We start from the raw sequence: 24,489 nt of genomic DNA on the forward strand, positions 1-24,489 counted from the left end.
TTGTTTTCTCTGTACATCATAACTTTCCATACATGACTTTTGTAGTGGATGAATGTCAATGAATATTAAATAAAATTATAAGGAAATAAAGCATAACTGAAAAATAATATCTCTGCTTATTTCAAACAGCAGGATAATTTGATAACATCTGATCTAGGCAGTCTACTACTCCTCCCATTTTGTTGTTAAAATCTTTTACAATTATTGGTTTTTTTACAGTTCCGTTCTGTGTTCCAGCATCAATCATCGAGTTATTATGGACTGTACTTATCAAGCGTATATCCTTCTTGTCTTTCCAATTCACAACCTCATTTTTTCTCTTTTTCTGCTGAGTAGATGTTGAAGCCATCTCTCACTGTCTTGTATGTTATGTAAAATGGCATGAATATTCCTAAAACCAGGGGCAGATTCAATTGGAAATAGAATGCCTCATTAGTGCTACCCTCTAGGATGTATTAGAACAAACAAAAATAAAAACTCAAACAAGTAAACATTTAAAAAGTGTTTTAAAATGTAGAAGAACATTTGAGGTGCGTTACGGCTGCCCTGCAGAAGTTTCACTTGAACGTGCTAGACTCGTTTCGGACAACGAAGAGGTTAAAAAGAAAGTACATATATATGTAAAATAAAACATACCTAAACCAAAATTCTAACATAAATTTACAGTAGGCTTTTCATTGTTCATTTTAATTTGCATATTTTCACTTTTTGTTTTAAAAATAGTGATTGCTTATAGTAAACAACCTCTCCAGGCTGTGCCATTTCTAGATTATCCATATTGGATAATTTTTAAATGATGCTTTGATGCAGATAACTTACGTAAGCCTACAGCCAGTAATAGTTTTAGGGTTTTATTAATTAGCCAATAAAAGTGTTTCAAAACTAACTCACTCTAAATTAAGATTTTGTGCTGAATGCATTGCATTTCTCTTCTGCTTCTCTTGCTGACAAGGCATGTTAATTCATGCTCTTTTCAAAGTAATATTTTTGAAATGTTACAGCATTGATTTAATTCTCTAAAAACTGTAATAGCAACATAAATAACTTGGTTATGGTGCCCAATTATTTGTATTATTTACTTTAAAAAAAAAGGAATATCTAAATCTGCCTTTGCTACATATTTGTTCTACATTCTCAACATATCTTTATTATTATCTACCTTTAACGGATCTACATTTTTACAAACGTGTGTGTGTGTATATATAATTTTTCAAACTAAGGTCTTGTGCACCATTACTCCAGTACTACTAAATTGGAGCTTCTCAAACTTGTCACATGTATGTATGTATGTATGTATATATATATATAAAGTAAGCTTTTTTAAAAATTATGAAAATTTTATTTTCTGTTAAATATAGTGTTCTTGTATAAGTTTAAAATTTATTTTTGCTGCAGAAAAAACAGGAGTTGCCAAACAATTCAAATGAAAAGGCAAGCCTTTCTGGGAAGTCTTCTGTAAGTATAAAAATATTACACATGGAAGTTTGGATATATTGATATGCAAAAAATAAGCTAGCTTAAGATGAAACTTTTTACTTTTGAAAAAGTTTGAAATAAACAGTAGAGTTATTTAATATTTTAATTATATAAATTCATAGATTAGTGATGTGTTTATCTAGAAGATTGGCATAACTATATTCTTGAAAATATGAAAGGTTCTCATGGTTTTAATTTATTAAGGTTTAGATTTTTACTGCCATGGTTATATTTAAAATAAACGAATTTTGCTAGATTTTAGTACAGTTCACATTTTTGTTTATGAGAGGGGGGTATTTTCTGATGTGTAACATGCATCTATAATGTCAAGTTGCACTTTTTAATTTTTAGGTATATTCACCGTATAACGTGCACCCTGTTTCTTCATGAAGAAGCGTAAGAGATACATGTGCTCTCTATTGTTTGAGGTCACTTAATCTACCATTTGTCCTAGCCTCTCGAACATTGGTAAACCGCGCTGACAAGTGATAAGGGGATATGTGTGAGGGGTTAAATGCTTGAGGGAGTAAATGTTCTAGTAAAGAGGGTGGATTCTTTTTCAGTGCAGATGTCCAAAAGTATGCTAATGTAGCACTTCCAACCTGAATGAATTTGTGGAACCATGCCTTGAAGAATGAAAGGTAATGCCTCCAGCCATGATATTGATTCCAGCATGTGAAATTTTAGGCTTGCTTTTAAAGTTCTGTGCTGTCTTTCGACCAAGCCATTTGCCTGCGAATTATACACAGTTGTAGCATTTGTATAAAAACCAAGATATTTTCCAAAGACTTAAAAAGTTAGCTATCAATCAATGGCTACTGATCTTGGTCAAATGTTATGCGATTTGGAATTCTAAGTGTGGAAACAGTTATAAACCAAAGCTTTAGCGGCTGATTCTACTGATTGATCTTCTAATGACACTGCTTCAATCCATTGTATATAATGATGGATGATAGAAGCTATTTAAATCCTTTGCAAATAGGTATCGGATCAATCAAACCTATGTTTAAATGCTGCAGTCTGTGTGGAGATACTTCGAATACTCCCAAAGCTGACTGTATATCTCTATGGACTTAAGACTGTTGAGATGATAAACATGCTCAGGTCCATAGTTGGCAAACTTTATTCATGCTGGGCCGTATGAAACAGTTTATTATGAACTTGATTGCTGATCTTGCTAATCTTATCTGGCCCCCTAAGATCTATGCAGGAAAACCTGTAAAGCAACTGGCTAGGATCTGTACGTATGAAGTCTTGATCACAGGGGCATAAAATCAGGCTTCATTGGACAAAAACCTCATTTATTCAGGGGATGGTTCAGGCTTGGCAGGAACTATATGCTACTGTCTTGTCTGTCCTAAGCTTGTGTTGGAGCTATATGGTTTGATATTACTAGCTGTCCAGTGAGAAACGTTGGTGGAGACGGAGACTGTGAGGGGCCTTGAAGATTGCTTGAGGTGGCCAATGGGCACCTGATGCCTTGATACTTTATTGTTTTTATCTTTCCTTGTTGTCCCTTCTTGGGGGCCCCTGGATGATTTTGCATTGATTTCATTTTGACAGCCAGTTTGGTGGCTTGGTTTGTCAGACTTCTGAGCTTCTATGTACTTTGTTCTGCTGTCAGGGGTTGGAGCCACCTCATTGATAATGGATTCTTTGCTGTTCACTCCAGGGACACGGATGTAGAATGCGAGTTACTCAGCATACTTGTCATACAGCATGGCTTTGTTCTGGCTCATTGAGTCGACCTATAGGTTAGCGACCCCTTGGATCGTATACAGCAAGGAGTATTAATAATGTAAGAGGATGATCTGGGTCTCAGCTTCTCTACTGGTTAACTGTTGATCTTATTCCAGTTTAAGTTTTGAAATGATGAAAATATTTTCTGCCCGAATTCTGCAGGTATGTATGAATGATTATAATTTGTAGAAATATTGCAGTAGATTTTCACGTTGTTCTCAGGTATAGGGATTTGTAAGATTTTTAAGTTTGGGTTGCTTCTCAGTACAGTCAAAAGTCGTTAATTCGGACACCCATAATCCGGAATGATTTATAATCCGGACCTCAAAGCTAAAAACTTTCTGCGCATGCGCTGCGCGTAAGACCTTGACTACTGCGCATATGCGTGTGCGCAAGTGCAGAATATGTTTTCGCCTGCGTGTTTAATGTATAGTGGACGGTGTAAGCTAAAATTATCTAATTATATATTTCAGTTAATGTTAATAATTGTGTTGTTCCTTAAACTTCGAATTGGATCCCGCTTATTATTTTTTGCAGACTGTTAGAGCAATTTTATAAAAGTAAGCTTGAACTTTCGATTATGTCAAATAGAATTTCCGATGCTGGAACTTCCAAAGGATCTACAAAACGAAAGTATGTTTCGATGGCCAACAAACAAAAAGTGGAATTGCTGCAAAAAATGGATAAAGACATGAAGAATGTGACAGAGAAGTTATTGACAAGTTAGTCGGTATTCTCGGCACAGCAATTAACGAGACTTGAACTGCGGAACTTTGTAACTGAACAAGAAATTATGTCTGTTTATAGAATTAAAGAGAAAGTATTATCACATAAAACGAAGCAACTTAAACAACTTACATTGAAAGAAATGTTTAATAAAGTAAACAAATAAATATTAAGCTTTTTTTTTTTGTAAATTTTGATACCCTTTAGATCATAATTGCTCATTATTTTATAAATTACGGTTTCATATTTTTAATTTTAGAATTTCTGCATGCCATCTTACGAGATTTAAACTGATGATCTATAATCCGGAAAAATCGATAATCCAGAATCGCTGAAGTCCCGACGAGTCCGGATTAACGACTTTTGACTGTATCTCCAAATATTCATCTTGCTAGTCTGCTGTAGTTTGCCAGTCTGTTGTAGATGCATAGAAATGGTTCTATAGGAAGAGTGTCAGCAACAATATTTTCTTCCCTTTGGATGAATTGGATATCATTTGAGAACTGGCCATTGTATGACAGTTGACTAACATGCCTTGCTGAGGCTTTTCCAAAATCTTGTTGGAAAGCAGATGTTATTAATTTAAGATTCAGTGTATATTGTAAAAGATTGACTCTATAACACGTGTTTGAAATATTTTACTATGGTATAAATTTGGCTAATAGTTCTATACGCGGTATATTTTCGTTAGTTTGGTTCCAATGTTTGGGGAAAGAAACTCAAGAGTTTTTAATTGTCCACAATCTGTTTGTTGTAAAACAGCTCCAATGGCTGTGCCAGAGGCATCAGTTGTCAATGATATTTTGGTCTTTACGGAAGGGTGACTTAAATTGGTGCATAACTATAAGTGCATCTTTTAAACCGCAGAAGCCTTGTCTGGTTTCTTCCATCCACAGTATTTGTTTTCTGCAGTTCTTTTTGGTACCACTGAGCTATGTTGTTAAAGGTTTTTGCAATTTCTTACAATTTGGTATCAATCTGTGATAAAAATTCATCATACGTAAAAATCATCTGTAACAACTAATGCATGACTTTGGTTCTGGGAAAATATTGATTGCATCGACTTTCTTTGAATGAGGTTTAATTTCTTAAGCTGACACTTCGTATTCCAGGAATTTCAAGTTTAGTTTGACCAAATTTACACTTTGCTGCATTAATGCACATTCCCTATTCATTTAGTCTCTCAAGGATTGCCTGTAAATGTTGCCAATCACTTTCTTCATCTGGAGAGGTTATTAGGATGTGATCCAAATAGCAAAATACAAAATCTAGTGCATTCAGCTCCTTGTTCTTTAAATGTCAGAATGCATTGCATAGGACACACTTCATGAATGAGAACTCTAATGAATCAAAAAGGTGTGAGAATTGCTGTTTTTTGGTATATCTTCCTCATGAACTGGAATTCGTTGGTGAGCTCTAACGAGGTCTATGGATGAGAAAACTGTTGTTTTGGCTAAAATATAAGTGCAGTATGTTAAAAATAGAAAATGGTATCTATCAGAAATCAGGATGATGTTTAATACGTGACAGTCCCCACTAAGTCTGCAGTCGCATGCTTTTTTCTTTGTAAGATATAGTGGGCTCGACCAGTTACTTTTGGACCATATACCATATACTTACATATACTGCATTTAAAATTGAAATATTGCTATTAATTTGAAAACAAGAAGTTCCAATAATTGTTAATAATGTAGTGCCATCAATCAACTTGCGTTTTTGGGAATGTACCAAAAGGTTAAAATTTGCAAGAAAATCCGTACTGATTAGCGTCCTGTTCACTTCTTCAGTTACGAAGGAACAGTTGAACTATCATCAGAGTCCAAGATCAAACTTCATAAGTTTGGGGTCATACGATTTGATTTTAATACTGAAAAGTTTAATACTTTGCAGTACACAATTCTAATTTTGAGACTGTAGAGCTTAATGTGAATGTGGTTTATAAGAGTGTTTAGTAATTATGGCTCAAAGGCATCATTTAGGTGAAGGTAAGAAATGGTAAATAATTGGTAGAATCAAAGGTCAAACACAAATGGAGGTCGCCGAAGATTTGAATACCCCCAAAATGTCGTATCAAGAATTTGCAGCTGGTTTTTAAGCATTGGATCAGTTGTTAGACAGCCTGGTCAAGAGTGACCAAGAGCAACAACTGCATCAGAAGACCATTTTCTGTCATTGTCAGCTCGAGCAAACTGCGAAGTGACTACAAGAGATTTGGGTTTAGACCTCCGGGCTGACACGGGAACTCGGCCATTCTTCTGCTGCACGAAGGCTTAAATGAGGTTGGACGATAAAAGCAATGGTTTGTGTCCCACTCATTTCAGTTTCAGATGGGCTCATTTAAACTGGTGCCATTGTCATGTTCAGTGGAACATAGATGATTTGAGATCTTTAATTTATATCAGTGGATTAACAGTCTAAATAAGAAAGAAAATTGTTTAGTTCGAGGAAATGGACATGCAAATTAAGGTTACATTTACATATATTTCTTTCCCTTTGTTTATTGTGCGTGTATGATGTGAGGTGGTTTTTCTGTGTAGCTGTAAATTTTCAGTATCACTTGAGCAGCATATTAAAAGTTTTATATTTATTTATTAACTTTAGGTTTTAGATGATGCTGCAGTAGCACGGAAATTGCAGGCTGAAGAATGGAATTTCCGAAGAAGAGCTGTTAAGAGAGTTGTGAGTTTCATGTTTGATTAAATATGTAACTTGAGTGTTTGTGATTATGATTTGCTACTATAATCCAAGGTTTTGTTGCTGAGGTAGGAATGGAATCTAATACCCTTTCTCAGTTTGCATTGTGGTAGGTTTATATATGTGTTTAAAGTAAAATTTGTAATACTTCCTAAATGTGACATGTGTAGCTGTAACATAATACATAATATAACAATAACTGTAGTTCAAAACATTAGAGTGTATAGTAAATGAGGTTTAGCTGATCTTGTAATTGTTTCCACCCACCGGTCACTTATGAATAACCTTGAAGATATATTCAGTGTTGATATATGAATGCAAGTTGTTTACAATGAAATTGAAACTTGGAATCATTGGTAAGTGCTTTGTTTATTTTCATTTGAAGTGGCCAAAATTATATGTGTATATAGACTAAATATGTGTGGATTAAATCCACCTAACAATCTTAAGGTTTAAAAATGAAAAATAAAGAAGTTTTGAAGGTAATAAATGAAAATTAGAAGAATTCGAAACAGAAGTTCAAGATTTTGAATGTTGTGGTAATACTATTAAATGCAATGGTAATACAGTCAAAAGTCGTTAATTCGGACACCCATAATCCGGACCTCAAAGCTACAAACTTTCTGCGCATACGGCCTTGCGAATTTGCGCATGTGTAAAATACGTTTACGAATGCGCGTTTAATGTATAACGGATGGTGTAAGCTAAGCTAAAATTATCTAATTATCTATTTCAGTTAATGTTGCAGATTGTGTTGTTCCTTAATCTTCGAATTGGATCCGGCTTATTATTTTTTGCATACTGTTAGAGCAATTTTATAAAAGTTAGCTTGAACTTTCGATTATGTAAAATAGAATTTCCGATTTATATTTACTAATATGTAACGGATCTACAAAGCAAAAGAATGTTTCGGAGGCCATTAAACAAAAAGTGGAGTTGCAGCAAAAAATGAATAAAGGCATCTATACTTTAACGTTTGTTTATCTTTAACGCCGCGGCGCACGCAATGAATTGGAAGTTGATCTGTCAGCACTATCCTTATCTTCAGGGTAGATATTTTTATTTTATTTGGCTTATAATTGCTTACTAAATGTAGTATTTCATTTCGATGTACTCCGTCTTTGATATGATTTAAATCAAATGCCTCGTCGTTATAATTCGCTTCCGATAGCGAAGAAAGTAACAGAGGTTATTGAAAACGAAAAAAATTCGATTGACAAATTAGTCGGTATTCTCGACACAGCAATTATAGGACTTGAACAGCGGAACTTTGTAACTGAACAAGAAATTATGTCTGTTTATAGAATTAAAGAGAATGTATTATCACGTAAAAAACGAAGCAACTTGAACAACTTACATTGAAAGAAATGTTTAGTAAAATAAACAAATAAATATTAAGCTTTTTTTTTTTTTTTTTTTTTTTTGTAAATTTTGATACACTTTAGATCATAATTGTTCTTTATTTCGTAAATTATGGTTTCATATTTTTAATTTTATAATTTCTGCATGCCATTTTACCAGATTTAAACTGATGATCTATAATCCGGAAAAATCGATAATCCGGAATTGCCGAAGTCCCGACGAGTCCGAATTAACAACTTTTGACTGTACTATTAAATCCTCCGAAACTAAAGCAGCTATTTCATTGTGTGTTATTGGTGCAAAAGGTGCTTGAAAAGTTTAATATCTTTTATTTAAGTAAAGAAGATAATAAATGTGTTGGCAAAGTAACTGAAGCTTTCGAAAATGTCCTATACCAATAGCAAACAAAAGTTTTGATCAGTATATATTTTTCTTCTGAATACAACACATAAATGATTCGTTTGATGACTTTTTAAAAGAGTTAATTTAGTTATTGGATTTGCAAAATGAAAAGATAATTTAGACATAGAATTATAAGTGGAAGATTAATTAAAAATCTTAAATCGTGGGAAGGTCAGTTAACATTGGTGGAGAAATGTATTAAAATGTGCAGAGTAACTGAATTAACAGAACTTTAGCTGAAAACTGAAGAAAATGAAGTAGAAGTGATAAAATGGAATAAAATTTCACCTTCAGAAGAAAAAAGCCAGTTGTCTAAGAGAAAATACCATGTAAAACAAAAGCAACAAAATACTGAATCACGTACAAATTGTCAAGTAAACAAGCTCAATAGTTCAAAATCATTTAAAAAGTGGCGAACTCACAAGTTATGCAACTGTCCTGCTATAATTATGTATACTGTAAAAAAAATCCCTTTTGGCCACTAATAAAAGTGTCAATATTTTACAAAATAATTTAGAGCATGAGTCATATTATAATGATGATAAATATATTTTATGATCAGTAGATGACAAAAACCTATGTTCTAAAAATAGAATGCAGGGGTTTTGAAAACTAAAAACAAACATGCCTACTTATTTGGTTAAATTGGATATTGCTGATGAATGTAATGTGTTGTCATTTAAACAATTAAATCTAAGATATAAATGTGTCACTGAATCAGAAGTCCCTTTAAATAATTAGAATGGTTTTAAATTTGATGTAGTTGGAAAATGTAAGCCATGTCAGACATCTAAAGAGGATAAATATAAAGTAGAATTTTAAGTAGAAGCATGTGATAAAACTGTTTGAGCTGTTTTAACATTACAAAAGTTAAATCTGGTACAAAGGATATGTACAGTAAATCCTGAATCAAATGAAAAGTTATTAGAATCTTTAAATGTATATTGAGATTGATTTAAAGGAATCTGGAATTTAATTGGTTATGCCTATTGCGTTAACTGTTTGAAAAACTGAAATCTTTGCTAATTGTATGCTTGAAATACTAAAGTGCCCAAAATGCCTTTCGAGAATTCACAGCAGTTTTTTCCCCTCCCCATTCATTAATTCACAGAGAGGTAATTGAATCCTTTCTGCTTCCTAACAACTAAAGATAAGAAACCACAAATAAACCCTTTTAGGACAAGCTGTCTGCTATAAAGGGGAGTGAAGAAAGGAACATCAGAATTTTTGCGGTTTGGAGTGGCTATAGTCGTTTGAATGAACGGCTGTCTGGGGCATTATGGTCTTCAAAGCTTTAAATTAAAACCAAAAGCTTTCCTGTAGCCCTGTAGAACCTCACTAAAAGTGTAGGCAAACCTCAATCCATTAAGAAGGAATAGAAAAAGATGGTACAATACAAAGTCCAAGATCTGGACTCGTTGGGACTTTGGCAATTCCAGATTTGGAATTTTTCCAGGTATTAGGTAAACAATTTAGATGTCAAAGAACAAAAGCCAGCGTTATATTTTCAAATTTTCACAAGTTTTGATGGTTTTACCAAACCATCATCCTCAGCTGCAAAAGCGCAAATGAACGAGATAAGATATAATGATTAGATAAGATAAAGCCTGGCCAGGAGATAAGCTACTGATGCCATCTGTTGATGAAACCAGAACTAAAACATAATTTCTTTAAAGGCTGAAGCAAATATGGATTGGAATTAGGGTCGTTAACTAGAACAGAAAGATTTTTTTTTTTTAATGTGTAATAGCTCTAGAAAATTCAGTTCACCAATGAAAAATGCTTTTTGAATAATTTTGACAGCAGAAAAATTGAAAGTGTGATTTTCGGACCGACAATGTTGGGCTACAGAAGACTTCTGTGTTTCCTTTTTTCTAACATATGCCTCATGTTCCTTAATGTGAAATTTTAAGGCTGTCTTAATTTGGCCAATGTAAATTAAGCCACACTGGCAAGGAATCCTGTAAATACCCCAGGAATTCATATCCGGAATGGGGTCCTTGAGTATGGAACTCGGAATTTTATTGATGGGAGAATAAATGACCCAAAAGTTAAATTTCTGCAAAATGCGTGCAACTTTATAGCTAATTGATGGAAAGAAGGGAATGGTAACTGAATTTTTATAATCTCCTAAAACAAGAGCATGCGTTTTGGTGTGTTGAGATGAAAATTTTTTTAACTGCTTGATTAATAATGTTGGGTGAAAAGCCCCTGTCAATAGCTATTGCTTTTAAATAATTTAGTTCTTCATCAAGGGATAGTTTGAAGGAGCAAACTTGAAGAGCATGGAAAACATGGGAATAAAATGAAGCTAACTTCAGTGTCAGCTGAAGCTATTTCATCTGAAATTTTTAATTGCCTTATACCATTGAGATTTTAAAATTTTGTTAACCATCTTGTCCAATATGTGTACCCAACTTCTAAGTTCATTTCTTCATGAAATATTTTGGCTTGAGCCAATATTGTTGGACCTGTCAATGACACGCTCTCGCTGCAACACTATGTGAACCATTCAGTTCATCACTTTGTCATGATCATCACGTTTAGCATAATGAATAATTTTTATGTTATTCATTGCAAGTGGGGTGTCCGAATCCACAAGAAATTCAGAAAGTTTCATTTTCTGTTTTCTTATATCTGTATATCATATTATTTCTCTTCAACATTAACTTTTCAATGGCATTCCTCTTGTAATTTTGAGACGGGTGTACCTTTATCCATTTCTTGCAGCAATTACATTTTTTGTTTAATGGACATCAAAACATGCTTTTGCTTTGTAGATTCTGTTGCAGATCTAGAATTAGAAACTCTTTTCTACATAACTGAAAATTCAAACTTTAATTTTCATAAAATTGCTGTGATAATAACAGCCTGCAAAAAATAATAAGCTGGATCAAATCAGAAAATTAAGGAATGGGGTAATCAGCTATATTAACTGAAATTCCTTGGAATCAGTAAAGTATAATTTTAGCCTAGCTTAACAGCGTCCTTTATACATTATTGGGTTGACTAAAGACAAGTTGTTCTCCTAAATTTTGTCTTGCTTCTTGCCTCAGTTTGTCAGACAATTAAGCCTCAGTTTTATTACTTAAGGCTTATCTGATTCCCGAATAAATTCTACATATACTTAAGGCTTATCAAGGGCCATCGCTTAATCTTACCGCCTAATGCAATCTCGGCGGGTCTTAAATTCTGCTACCATGTTCTATATTTTTGCCGCCACTAAATTTTGGGTCCCAGTGCTTTCCCTAAATTCTAAAAATTTTGTCATCCTTTAATTTTGTTGCTGACTCCTTCCTTAGATTCCTATGAGTCGAACAGTGGGGAATGTGCCACTCATAACACAGTAATGGTTGATGTCAAAGCTGCTACAAAGACAGTCTGGCGTAGAAACAAACTGGTTTAGACAACAGAGGAAATGGAAAAATTCACATACAATGATGATTTCAAGCAGGGCACTGACCAGGCACCTGAAAATAATCTGGAAATTTGTCTTAATGTGCTCAATAATGTAGCATAATAAAAAATTGAATAATATTATATGGTATTGAAGACAACTATCGTGTAACTTTTTTCCCCCTGCAGTTTTTCAGAAACAATACATAACACTTCCCTTAACCTCTTAAGGACCAGTGTGCGGAGAATGCCACGGGACCGAAGCCGCCGAAATGGATTGTCGCCACCAGCCAACGCATTTTCAGCAATTAAGCCTAATTTTACAAAAAAAAAAAAAAAACTTATAAAATCACTGTTTTGATATAATGACTTCAATTTTTGAAGTTGCAGATATATAATGTACTTGATTTTAATATGTATTAATATAAAGAATATCACATTAATAGAAATAAATTAGAGGCAAACTTCTAAAGTCCATAACTATACACACAGAAATAAATACTATAAACATGAAAACAAAATTACAAATACAAAATTACAAAAAGAAAACTAAGCAAGAATTACCTGTAGGTAATTAAATTACAATTTAAAAATTCTGCTGTGTGTGGAATAATTCAAAACAAGAATCACATCAGTCCTACAATACATATTTTGCACTCAAAATATGCTGTTTGTTTTCGCTTTTCCTTGTTTTTAGTGCATACAAAGCATCTTCTACCTTTATTACCTTTTTCATCAATGTAAATTTTAGGAAAATGACTTCCAGTTAGATGGTATCTCGGTCTCTTAGCCATGGCTAATAGAATGAAACTGAATATAACCCCAACACATGTCCAAAACTTCTTCAAAAGACACCCAGAAATATTTTATCTTCAAGCCCTGTGTGACATTAGGTTAATATTAGAATACTTACTGTTTTTCTCAGTGTCTGCCACGATGACTGGAAAGTGATCAAGGAAGGGCCCTTACTGTGCCTTTAATTTATTCCTTTTACAATTGAAATTTTGTTCTTTATGATGATTTAATTCCAGTCCCCATTAAAACATTATTAACATTTTACTTTCAAGTTACTTCAAAACATCTCTCAAAATATAACTTACTAGTATAGATTCTCTCTTTTAAGATAATTCTACTTTAATTAAACTTAGGAGATAATATAATCAATTAATCAATATTATTTAGTAAATAATATATATATATATATACATTATTTATAATTACATTAAATGTAAACTAAATCTATTGTATAGCATAACATAATGCTTGTGTCATTATACATGTAATGTTTAAATAACTGAATGAAGACAATTATATGGGATGTATATTTTCTAAAGATGGTTTAAAATCAGATGAAGACAAAATTAAGGCTATTATAAATACATACATTTCATATTGAATGGGATAAAAAGAAAGGATACCTGTGAGTACTGTAATTACTTTACTTTGATAAATCAAACTCACAGTAAAACTATAGTTCTTGTTTCTGTACATGTTCTATGTGTGCCCCTCCGGTGACACTCCAATATCTATGGGATATTCCAGTTCCTGCCTCACTCATGATAGAATTTCCTTTGGCAATGATTTGAGCATCTCAAATCTACTGCTTAAATTGCTGTAAGTCATAGGGAAGTAGAGACACAAACACTTTGTCTTTAGCAAAACTCCGTAGGAAAAAAAAAATGGGCCCACCAGCGGCCGAGCGGTAACGTTGCTGAACACTGGTAGTTCGGTCCGAGGTTCGAATCCCGCGAACGGGCTGGCTGCATGGGTGTTTTCGTGGTTTTCCCCATGTGTAACGTGTATACGAGCCAGTTTCCCTTAGAAAGTCCTCCACGAAGGCATCCCTCCCCTTAGGCAGATAGCCCTCGTGTGCTTTGCGATAATTAAATATACCAACACCAACCTTAGGAAAAAATTGCAAGGGGTTAATATGTGAGGTGTTTTTTTAAGCATTACCAATAATCAATGACATGAAAAATCTGTCTTGAAAATACTCCTGAAACAATTCAAATGTCTAACAGTGTGGAATTAGTGGCAGCACACTGAATAGAGTTGCTGCTTTAATTAAATCTGGGTATCTCGATGGCCAACAAAGCAGTGGCATTTCAAATGACTCAGTTTGGCCAATCCAGCGATGTGGTAGTCTTTGGTTCATGTGCTGGTGTTTACGACATTGTGGTGTAGCACCATCTTGCTCTTGCTTCAGATTGTAGCCAGGAATCGCGTCCTCCAACTTAGGAACAACCACTCTGATAGCACATCTTGGTAAATGCACCCCATTGATAATTTTTTCCATGAAGAAAAAAATTAACAAAAACAAAACTGTTGGAAATACTACAGAAAATGTTCACTTTCGGAGAAATACGCTCATGTTCTATTACACCATGTGGATTTTCCTTTCCCCAGAATTGTAAATTATGGCAGTTTGCTAGAAACATGAAAAATGGCTTTGTGTATGAACACAGATCTGTTCGCGAGACCATATACCTCCAGCTTATGTTGAAAATTTTCACAAAAAGCTTTATGCAATGGTTTATTGGAAGGTTTTAATGCCTGCATGATCTGAAAGGTGTGCGGCCAGAGTTATAGATGGTTTCGTAAGACACACCACACTATTACATGAGAAATGTTCAGAACTCACAAGACGCATTGATTTTGTGGGACTTCGTAAAAACGTTTTATAATACTTTTCAACCATTTGCTTTGGGCTGGTTTTCTTATGGAAGCAGTCCGTGTCCTAAAATTGCTTCACCCTCCATACGATGAGTCTTTGAACTCACATAGATAAGTACCAAAATACATTTGCACCAAAAGAGTGACTATCTTATCGATCTCTTTCTTGCTTTCTTTCCTTTTACCTTAGTGTGTGCTTTTCTGAACCATTTCATATTTAACAGCGAAGATGAGGAGGTTATTGCATTAATTTGCAAAGGTACTCCGTAACATAATGCCTTGGTCTATACGATGTTGTGACAATGCAGTGGTTAACAAATTTCGTACGAAAATGTTTTTGAATGATTATAAATGGTGATGTTTTGACATATTCCAAAACACAGTACTCTTTCTGTTACATGAATGGTGTCATTTTCATTAATACTGTTTCTAGCAGCAATTTTATAACCGGCAGATTTTTTGCTGTTGCCAGATAAAACTTGTAGTTTCAGAATTTATTGGTTTCGTCTTAATGAATCAATTACAGGATTTATATTATGTTATTCTTTTTGTCTTATTTGATGTGACATATACCGTGTAAAGGCACCAGAAAAGTTAAGGAATTAGAAACTTTCCTAGGAATGATTACATAGGCTTCTAGATTTATACCTATTGTATCAGAGCTGACATCCTGTTTAACCCCTTCGAGCCGGGTAGCGAAAACGCGCGCTTATAGCGGAGGCCGGCAGTGTCTTCCGCGAGCGTCTCTCCAGGGCTGGGGGCTTTTTTGCCATTAAGCCTAAATCCATGAAATTTCCGAAGTATCAACGCATTGTTTAATAATGCTCTATAGAGTATTTAAACGGCTTATGCTTTATAAATATTTATATATATATACTTTAATTACCTTATTTCTTGTTTAAATGCATATTTTACACATTTTATTTTAATTACTCACCATTTTATGACTTTTAACATTATACATCTGAAAACTAAATATATTACTTAAAATTCTCTTTTCGTATGAAAAATTTTAAAACAGGGATCTACACACAGTCCTACGTTACATTCCTTGAACTCGTAATAACGCATTTGCCGTTTTGGAGGATTTTTCCGGGAATGTGAACAAACGAAGCACCGTCGTCTCATTTTCTTATCAGTCTCTTCTGAACAAAGTTTTGGAAAATGTCTTTCAGTTAATCTTTCAGAATCAATATCTGAAATATTTTGCATCATTTCTGCCATTTCATGCTCTGTTAAACATTTTCGACGCTTCGACATTGAAATGGTAAAAACAGAAAGAATTCACATCTAACAAGATCTAATTATTTTCTAAAAACTGAACTGTGAACCGAAATACTCAACGCTTTAGCGCATATAAAACTTCTACTTACAATAAACAACTACCACGTGCGAATAAAGTGCGCTTTAAAGAGACGTCATAAATCATGCCATTCGGAAACATTTAGTTCTCCGTTTGTTTATATAATCAAAAACACGTGTATGTGAGTCATGCTTCTCTCATTTCGAGTAGAAGGTCTAATGTACATGTATCGGAAACCATATGGGCATACAGTGCTGTCTTGTGGCAGAAATTATAGTTTGAAAAACGTTCCAAGGTACTGGCACAAATACGTGACATTCGGTAGAAAATGCAACAATGCTCTGGCACGCCTGCAATTCAGCCGGTAGATAAGTGTGTTCGTTGCTGGCACGTATACGTGACAGTCGGCACAAAGGGGTTAAGAGATTTGTTGAAAAAACAGGTTGTCTGGAACTGGAGTACAGTACATGACAAGGTATTTAGAAGACTAAAAAATATAAAGAAGACTAATTAATAAACCAGTTTTACAGTATTTAAGGTGTAAACATGCCAGTATTTTTATCTGAAGATGCATCTAAAGAAGGACTAAGAGCAGTCTTACAGTAGAATAGCGTACTAGTGGCATATGCATCTAGGGCATTAACAGATTCACAGAAGAATTATACTGAAAGTGAAAAAAGAAACCTTATCTGTTGTATTTGCATGTGAGAAATTTGACAGATATATATTTGGTAAGTATTTTACAATTGAAAATGACTATAGTCCCATTATAGTCTGTAGTTGAAAATGACCATTAAATAGATGTCCAGTAAGATTTCGGAGAATGCATATGATATTGCAACTACTTCAGGTTAATGTGAAATACAAACCAAGAACTTTTTATGCCTGATGCATTATCATTTACTGAAAAAAGATCTGATTTCTCTATGATATGAAGGAGACATAGAACTCCATGTTGGAATGGTTGTAGAAAGTGTTACAATATTTAAAGACAAAATAGAAAATTTTCAACTGGAAACAAATAACAATATATATATATATATTATAATAATAAAAATAAAATAAATAATTAAAAAAAGAACTACAAGTTTTAAGAAATTTAAAACCAGATGGCGAGATACAAAATGTATGGTTCCAGAACTGGCAAAACCATATTTTCACTTTAGAGAAGAACTGTCTGAAGCAAATAGATTAATATTTAAGGATTCGTGTGTTGTACCTAGAAGTTTATGAATAGATATGTTAAGCGGAGTAGAAAAATACAAGAACAAAGCAAAAGAAATATTGTATTGGCCAGAAACGTTGAAAGAAATGGAAGATTTTGTTCTGAATTGTCTAATATGTCTTGGTTTACAAAAAGCTAACAGTGAACAACCAATATCTAAAGAAATACCTAATGGCCCATGGGAAGTGCTGGGAACAAATCTTTTTTAATTTCAAGGCAGACATCATCTAATAGTTATAGACTGTTTTAGAAAATGTGTTGAAATTGGACATTTGGAAGACTTGGCGTGTAGCAGTGATAAAAGTTAAAATAATTATTGGCTAAAATAGTATACAGTCAAAAGTCGTTAAGTCGGACACCCATAATCCGGACCTCAAAGCTAAAAACTTTTTGCGCATGCGCCGCGTTCACACATGCGCATAGGTGTTCATGCGTGCGCGTAAGACCTTTATGACTGCGCATATGCGTGCGCGCAAGCGCAGAATACGTTTTCGCGTGCGCGCTTGATGTATAACTGACAGTATAAGCTAAAATTATCTATTTCAGTTAAAGTTGATGATTGAGTTGTTCCTTAATCTTCGATTTGGATGCGGCTTATTATTTTTTGCAGACTGTAAGAGCAATTTTATAAAAGTAAACTTGAACGTTCGATTATGTCAAATAGAATTTCCGATGCTGGAGCTCCCAAAGGATCTACAAAACGAAAGTACGTTTCGATGTCTGTCAAACAAAAAGTGGAATTGCTGCAAAAAAATGGATAAAGACATGAAGAAGGTGACAGAGAGGTTAGTGAAAACGAAAAAATTTCGATTGACAAGTTAGTCTGTATTCTCGGCACAGCAATTAAGGGACTTGAACAGCGGAACTTTGTAACTGAACAGGGAATTATGTCTGTTTGTGGAATTAAAGAGAAAGTATTATCACATAAAACGAAGCAACTTAAACAACTTACATTGAAAGAAATGTTTAATAAAGTAAACAAATATTAAGCTTCTTTTTTTGTAATTTTGATACCCTTTAGATCATAATTGTTCTTTATTTCATAAATTATGGTTTCATATTTTTAATTTTATAATTTCTGCATGCCATTTTACCAGATTTAAACTGATGATCTATAATCCGGAAAAATCGATAATCCGGAATTGCCGAAGTCCCGACGAGTCCGGATTAACGACTTTTGACTGTATTCCACACAATAATGGTCCAGAATATAGTTGGAAGCAATTTAAAGAATTTGCAAGGAGATGGAATTTTGAAACCAGAACTTCAAATCATCCACAATCAAATGGAATGGTTGAAAGACATATTCATACTGACAAGCAAATGTCAGACAAAGCTGTAGTGAATGGCTTGATGCCTATAAAAGAGAATTTCATTCAAACTAATGCAGACCATTATAATTTATGCAGGTAATCAGTGCATATATTTAAATGAGAAAGGGGAAAAAACTTTTAAGTGGAAAAATTGTAGAAGACTATGTTCGTAGAAGATTATAAGAACAGAAGGAAGAATTGTAGAAAGAAGCAGAAAACAAATTCTTAAAATATTTTAATTTAAAATAACCAAACAAAATAATTTCACAATGCAAAAGAGTTATGAGAATTAAAGACGAAGATGTGAATGAACATGAGTTTATTAGTATTACTTCATATTTAGATGTGACTAAATTCCCCTGCGTGTAATATGCCACCTAATTTTGAAAGAGGTGTTGTGTCACTAAATTTTGTAAATGGACATAAATATGACAATCTGGTAGGACTGTTAAAAAAACTTATTTAATAAAGTATGTAAAATCTTTTTATTTCTGTTAAAAAGGAGGATGTCAAATATTGATCTAGGCAAATTTCATCAATCTTATAATATTATACTAAAGATTGCTTTTTCTCTTAATAGTAAAGATACTTCACCTTTCCTAATTTAATATTTATAGCATAATTTGATGTTTGTTGTCCCCGTCCAGCTAACACGTACACTGATGAGGCAGAAGTTTATGACCATCCCTACATTTTTAAGTGAACTCATCTGGATGGCGTGGAAGGCATGTGGTTAAGTGCAAATGGTATTTAATTGCTATGGAAATGGTAAGAAATCATTTTTGCACTTATTTTTACGAGTGATCGGAAAGGCTGCTGATCTAAGTGAATTTCATAGAGTGGCCCGAAGATTCGGAAACAAGTATCCCCAAAATTGCATGACTGGTAGGTTAGTATTTCTGCATAGTGGATAAATGATGCTGAAACCAGCAGTAGATGGCAACGTGTTGGACGTTCAAGCATCATCAAAGAAAAAATGAAGTCCCAGACTCCCCCTTACCACAGCAAAATCGGCACCAGACAGTGGCTCAACTGACAGTCCAGTACAGTGCAGGTCCAAGTGTATTTCGGAACACACAGTTCAGCAGGGGTCCCACTCGTATGCCTGTGTTTACCCAGAGTTATTTTCAACTATGCCTCGAGTGGGCCTGGGAACTTTGAGACTGGAGCATGGATAAGTGGAAGACAGTTGCCTGGTTGAATGAATCACGATTTCTTATTCAACATGTTAATGGTTCTTTAAATATGCAGTCTTTCAGGTAAACAGTTGCTGTCCTCTCTACAGCGGGTCCAACACAGGCTGGTGGTGGCATTTTTATGCATTGGGGAACGTTCTCATGAGCATCTCCGGTACCCATTGTTGTGGTAGAATGGACCATAAAAGCTGCAGACTATCTGAACATAATTGTGGATCAGTTGCACGCTGACATGGCATCTGTCTTCCCATCTGGAAATGGAATCTTCCAGGACAGTACCTCATGTCACAAGGCTCAAATTATATTGGAGTGGTTTGAGGAGCAGAAGGATTAATTCCAATTAATGTCCCGGCTACTTAAATCGTTGGATCTTAACCTGATAGAGCACATTTAGGGGGTCATGGAGTGACAGCTTAGAGCTCAAACACCGCCATGTTGAACTTTGTGTGATCGCTGCTGAGACATTGGGTACAACCTGCCTCCAATCATCTACCAAGAACTTGTGGCATATATGCGAAGGCGAGTTGCTGCTGTTTTGGAGGCCAAAGGGCTCACAATATGTTATTGAGTAAGTGGTCATAATGTTTTGGCTCTTCGGTGTAGATTGCCACTCCTCTTTATGGCCATTAGTGATGCCATAAATATGTAAAAGGTACTTCTATAATTATTTATCTGTGAATGCCTCCATCATGGTTCTTGGATTACCACATTATATTTTTATTATATTGTGAATTATTTTTACATTGATAAAGTGCTGTGGGAACGCCATTAAATAAAGCCATCCAGCCCTAGCTTCTGCAGCAGTTAACCAAAAAATTTTATGTACATGTATATGTGTATAGGAATATCTAAGTATGTATGTGTTTTGCACTGTTGCAAAAAATTATCTATAATTTTTAATGATTTGTCATTTTGTTAGGATATTTATATGTTATGTCTAATAAGCATAGTTCCTGCAGTCATGGAAAAGAATTTTGAACCATCAACATTAAATTGTTCCAGCCTAGAAATAGTACCTTTTATCTAAGCATAAGGATATACAGTTGGTTTATTACATCACCTACATTATTTTTATAAATGGTGCAACCCTACTTTTCAGCTTTTTTTAAAGAGAAAAAAAATAAAATATTAAGTATAATGTAAATATTTATGTATTTATTTTATGTCTAGTAAGTATAATGTATTAATGAAATTAAAATCAGCATAAAGAAATTGCTGTATATATGTTGTATACAAATTTTTCTTTCAATATTAGCTGTTCTTCTGAACATCATGCCCGAGTTTCCCAATCAATTAAGCAGTCTTGATTATACTTTAAAAATAAAATTACTTTTTACCTTATGGGTACAGTGCTAAAAAATAGTAAGATTTTTTACATTTTCCCTTTCAGCCTAGGAAAGTTTCGAAGAAAAAGGATGATAAAAATGGTCAACCAAAAAAGAAAAAAGGTGGAGTGAAATTTTGAATCTGTTATTCAATTTGAAAATAAACTTAGGGGAAAAAAAAAGAAGATTAAGAGAAATTTTTATTAGAACTTTCTGTTATAATCGAAGTTTTATGAGTAAAAATATAATCAACACTTATAAAAATTTGTCTATTTATTTAGCTAGCACCTATACTCGAAAGTGTATGCTGTCTCCACAACTGGCTGAAGTTATGCAAACTACTCAGGTTTGTAGCTCTGTTATAATTTTAAATTTACCTTCATGTAAGTGATTTAAATGTTTAACATGCTTATAATGATTTGAAATTTTTTCAGTGGAAAACAGTTATAAAAAAACAATGAATATAACCATCTCTGCCAAAATAATTAATTACAAATTTAAGCTTGGAAACTTGAGCTATAAAAGCACAGTTTATGAAACAGTTCTTAGCAAAAGCAAAATAGCTATTTAATTAATTAAAAATGTCTTTATTTTTTTTTTTTTTGGTAAGAGTTTCCCCATGTAATTGTCTCAGAATATGCATGTTTTCTCTATAAAATTGATTTGATGCTTTTTCTTCTGATTTTTTTTTCAAACTATTTGTGGATTTTTGCTGTTACAGAATTGGTACGGGTAATTTTTCTTTAGAATTTTAAACATTGCAGCTTGGAAAGGATTTGAAAGTAAGATTTATAGACCCATGCTTCTAGCATATTCCATAAAAATGTGACAAAATGAAAAATGTCTCCATGGTATGAGCACATAATGGATGTGTTTTACAGAAAGTTTGCGATGTATTTATTACTTTTTGGAGAAGTCTGGAAAAATAATGAAAACATAATATTTGAATGTTTCACTTGTGATACTAGAATCTTTTTCTTAACATATTTATCTTACCTTTATTTTCTCTACTTTTCATTAGACACAAGCATGGAAAATATCAAAAATTCTTATAATCTTAACGTATGGACAGGCATTATAGAAAGGAATTTTTTATTAATAAAGAAATTGAAAACTAACAATTTAAAAGATTCATCTAATATGTCTTAATGCATCATACACATGGGTGTACTAGGCATTTTCCCACCTGGTGCAATCTCTGTGGATCCTAAATTCAGCTACTTAGTGCCTTTCTGAATTCCGCTTCCAATACCTGCTCCAAATTCTAAAAGTTTTGCCATTTCTAGATTTTTGTTGCTCGGTGTGTCACTAAATTCTACAAATTCTGCCACACCTGCTCTGTAACCGGCCCTTACCATATATATTTCATATTTCTTCTCAATGTTCATATTACTAAAGAAATGAAATTAACAGCTTTTTCTCTATCCGTTCCAAATGCAATTAGTTTTTCTAGAATATCAGAAATCTTTAATTAAATCCAAAAATTCTGAAAGGAAAAGGAAATGTGTTGAAGAAAGAAACTGAATTCATAGAGAAAAAAAAAATTATTCTTCAAAGATATGTACAGTTATTATTATGTAAATTACCCAGTTGTTTTAATTTCAACCTTTACTATAATTTCCGATTCCTAAACCAGAATGCAAACCACCTAGACATTTTTTAAACTGAGGTTTTGGGAGTGTATGGAACCTTAATGTACATTAACCACTTGTGCTAAAAAGACATGCCACGCATGTCGAGATGCATTGTCTGAAACCGCGCCCAAAAATGAAAATAACGTGGTGCACACATTGCCTAACGAGATTGTTTATTTCTAGAGTTATAGCTCTGGATTGCACTCGCAGACGCAGAGCGGCGTAAATGAGACACTTTACCACTTGTTATATTGTAGCACTTGGCACCGTGACCGTGAAGTTTAGTCATAGCGCAAGTGGTTAACTGGGTTACAATCTCTGGAACTCTAAATGAAGCTACAACACTAACTGCTTTAGACAAAGCCCAATTAACTTTGAAAACATGCCTACATCAGGCCTTTCAGGGTTGTTCTGGTCAGCAGGTCTCTAGGCAAGCAGCAATGGTAACAACATACAGTCTTTTGTTATGAATCTTCACGGTTATTACTTCTCATTTTAACCTGTGCTGCTTGACATAAAATCTACCTGCGATTTACTGAACCTCTAGACTAAAAAAGACAAAAAGTAAGACATTTAAAAAAAAAAAATCGACATAAAGCTAACTGTTAGTAAAAGTGAAGATAGTGTCACTTATCTTCTTTGAAATATGTGCAACTATTATAAGTGTAAATTATTTAATGCTACTTGATAAATTTCATAGTTTTATTCTCAAACTTATTAGTAAATAATTATGTTAAGTTATGCTTATAATAATGCATCCTTCTTACGGACCTATTTTATATTTAGGATGGTATTACAAAAGTGAAGTTCAATCATAGATATTTTAACTGAATTTATTCAGTTTCCATTTGCTCATAGACCCTTAATTATTTCATTAATGGTCCTTAAAAGTACTTAATTTCTATGTACAGAAACATGTAGAAACCTTGTTACTGCAAAGTTAAGCCGACTATACAGGCTGTTTCATAGATCATGGGACGAACTTGGAGGGGTGATGGAGCATACTAAAACATGCATTTTTTTTAGGAATGTAGGGTCTAAAGTGACGGGTTAAGGCAGGAACGCAAAAAAACAACACGAGAGAAAAGTGTGTTTATGTACAAAATGCAGGTAAGAGGTATGGGCCTATGAGGTAGGCGTTAACAATACCCGCCCACACATTCACGGAGAAGCGGGTTTGGAATGCCATGTGGACATGTGTTGTGTGGATTATGAGTTGCCAACACGTGCATGTTGTGGCTATTGAAGATGCCATTCTGTGTGGGGAAGTTGCCTCGTCCGTGAATAGCACATTCGATGGGAAATCCGCCTGCGCCGCACACTGCTGCTAGAACCAATGACAGAAATGAACTTGAAGAGGGTAATCTGTCTGTTGCAAGGCTTGGACTGTGCAAATGGTATGGGTACAAACCATTTTCATGCAGTACTCTCCAAACGATGGAATAATTCAGCTGCAGACGACATGTAGTAGCTGTTGTACTTGTCTGAGGTAATTCATGCACAATGTTCAAGATGGATTCTTCAATGCGAGGTTGTTGTGCACTTCTTGTCCCACTCCTAGCGTCAGAGGTGGCTTCAAATGACCTGTTTTCACACAGAGACCGATGCAACCTCTCGAACATTGTGTGCTTCGGCATTGATAGAGGTGTCTCCAGGCTTATTCCTGGTATACAAGTTTTATTTCCTTACGACTTTGAATGTTGTCAGAACTGATTTCACTCCTTTAGAGAATGTTCTCCAGTGAGCCCTGAGCATGCTAACGAAACATTAGATAAAAATAGCACAATAGTAAGTACAGATAAATTCTTGTTTCAAATTTTTGTGATGTGCTTCCCAGACGGTATAGGGGTTAGGGGAGCCTGACTGCATACAAAAGGGCTTGGGTTCAAATCCCAGAGAAGACATGGTTGTAACTGTCCGTCCCTTCAAAGGAGGCAATGGTGGCCCACCTATTAGGTGCCTGCATAATAAGGAGACCACCACATATGGCCATAGTATAGATTAATGTACTCTGTTACAAAACT

At 34.1% G+C, this 24,489-nt stretch overlaps 1 protein-coding gene and 1 non-coding gene across 5 annotated transcripts in view; both read left to right on the top strand.

The window, feature by feature from the left end:
* The window catches only part of Non2 (upstream activation factor subunit spp27 homolog Non2), a 105,538-nt gene that overhangs the window by 57,218 nt on the left and 23,831 nt on the right, over window positions 1-24,489 (top strand). For 2 of the 4 annotated variants that reach the window (XM_085808582.1, XM_085808581.1), the window contains 4 exons: window positions 1,396-1,455; window positions 6,544-6,621; window positions 20,897-20,954; window positions 21,113-21,177. In XM_085808582.1, coding sequence (XP_085664708.1) covers window positions 1,396-1,455; window positions 6,544-6,621; window positions 20,897-20,954; window positions 21,113-21,177 — 261 coding nt within the window. The remainder of the gene's footprint in view (window positions 1-1,395; window positions 1,456-6,543; window positions 6,622-20,896; window positions 20,955-21,112; window positions 21,178-24,489) is intronic. The other 2 variants (XM_085808585.1, XM_085808583.1) reach the window with 1 other exon arrangement.
* LOC146993424 (small nucleolar RNA SNORD36) lies at window positions 16,596-16,667 on the top strand. The gene has a single exon (XR_015038817.1). It is a non-coding gene; the product is annotated as a small nucleolar RNA SNORD36 (small nucleolar RNA).

Source organism: Stegodyphus dumicola, chromosome X1 (genome assembly GCF_044657685.1).
Source record: "Stegodyphus dumicola isolate Sdum_Otavi_A_Nest chromosome X1, ASM4465768v1".
Classification (NCBI taxonomy): Eukaryota; Metazoa; Arthropoda; class Arachnida; order Araneae; family Eresidae; genus Stegodyphus; species Stegodyphus dumicola.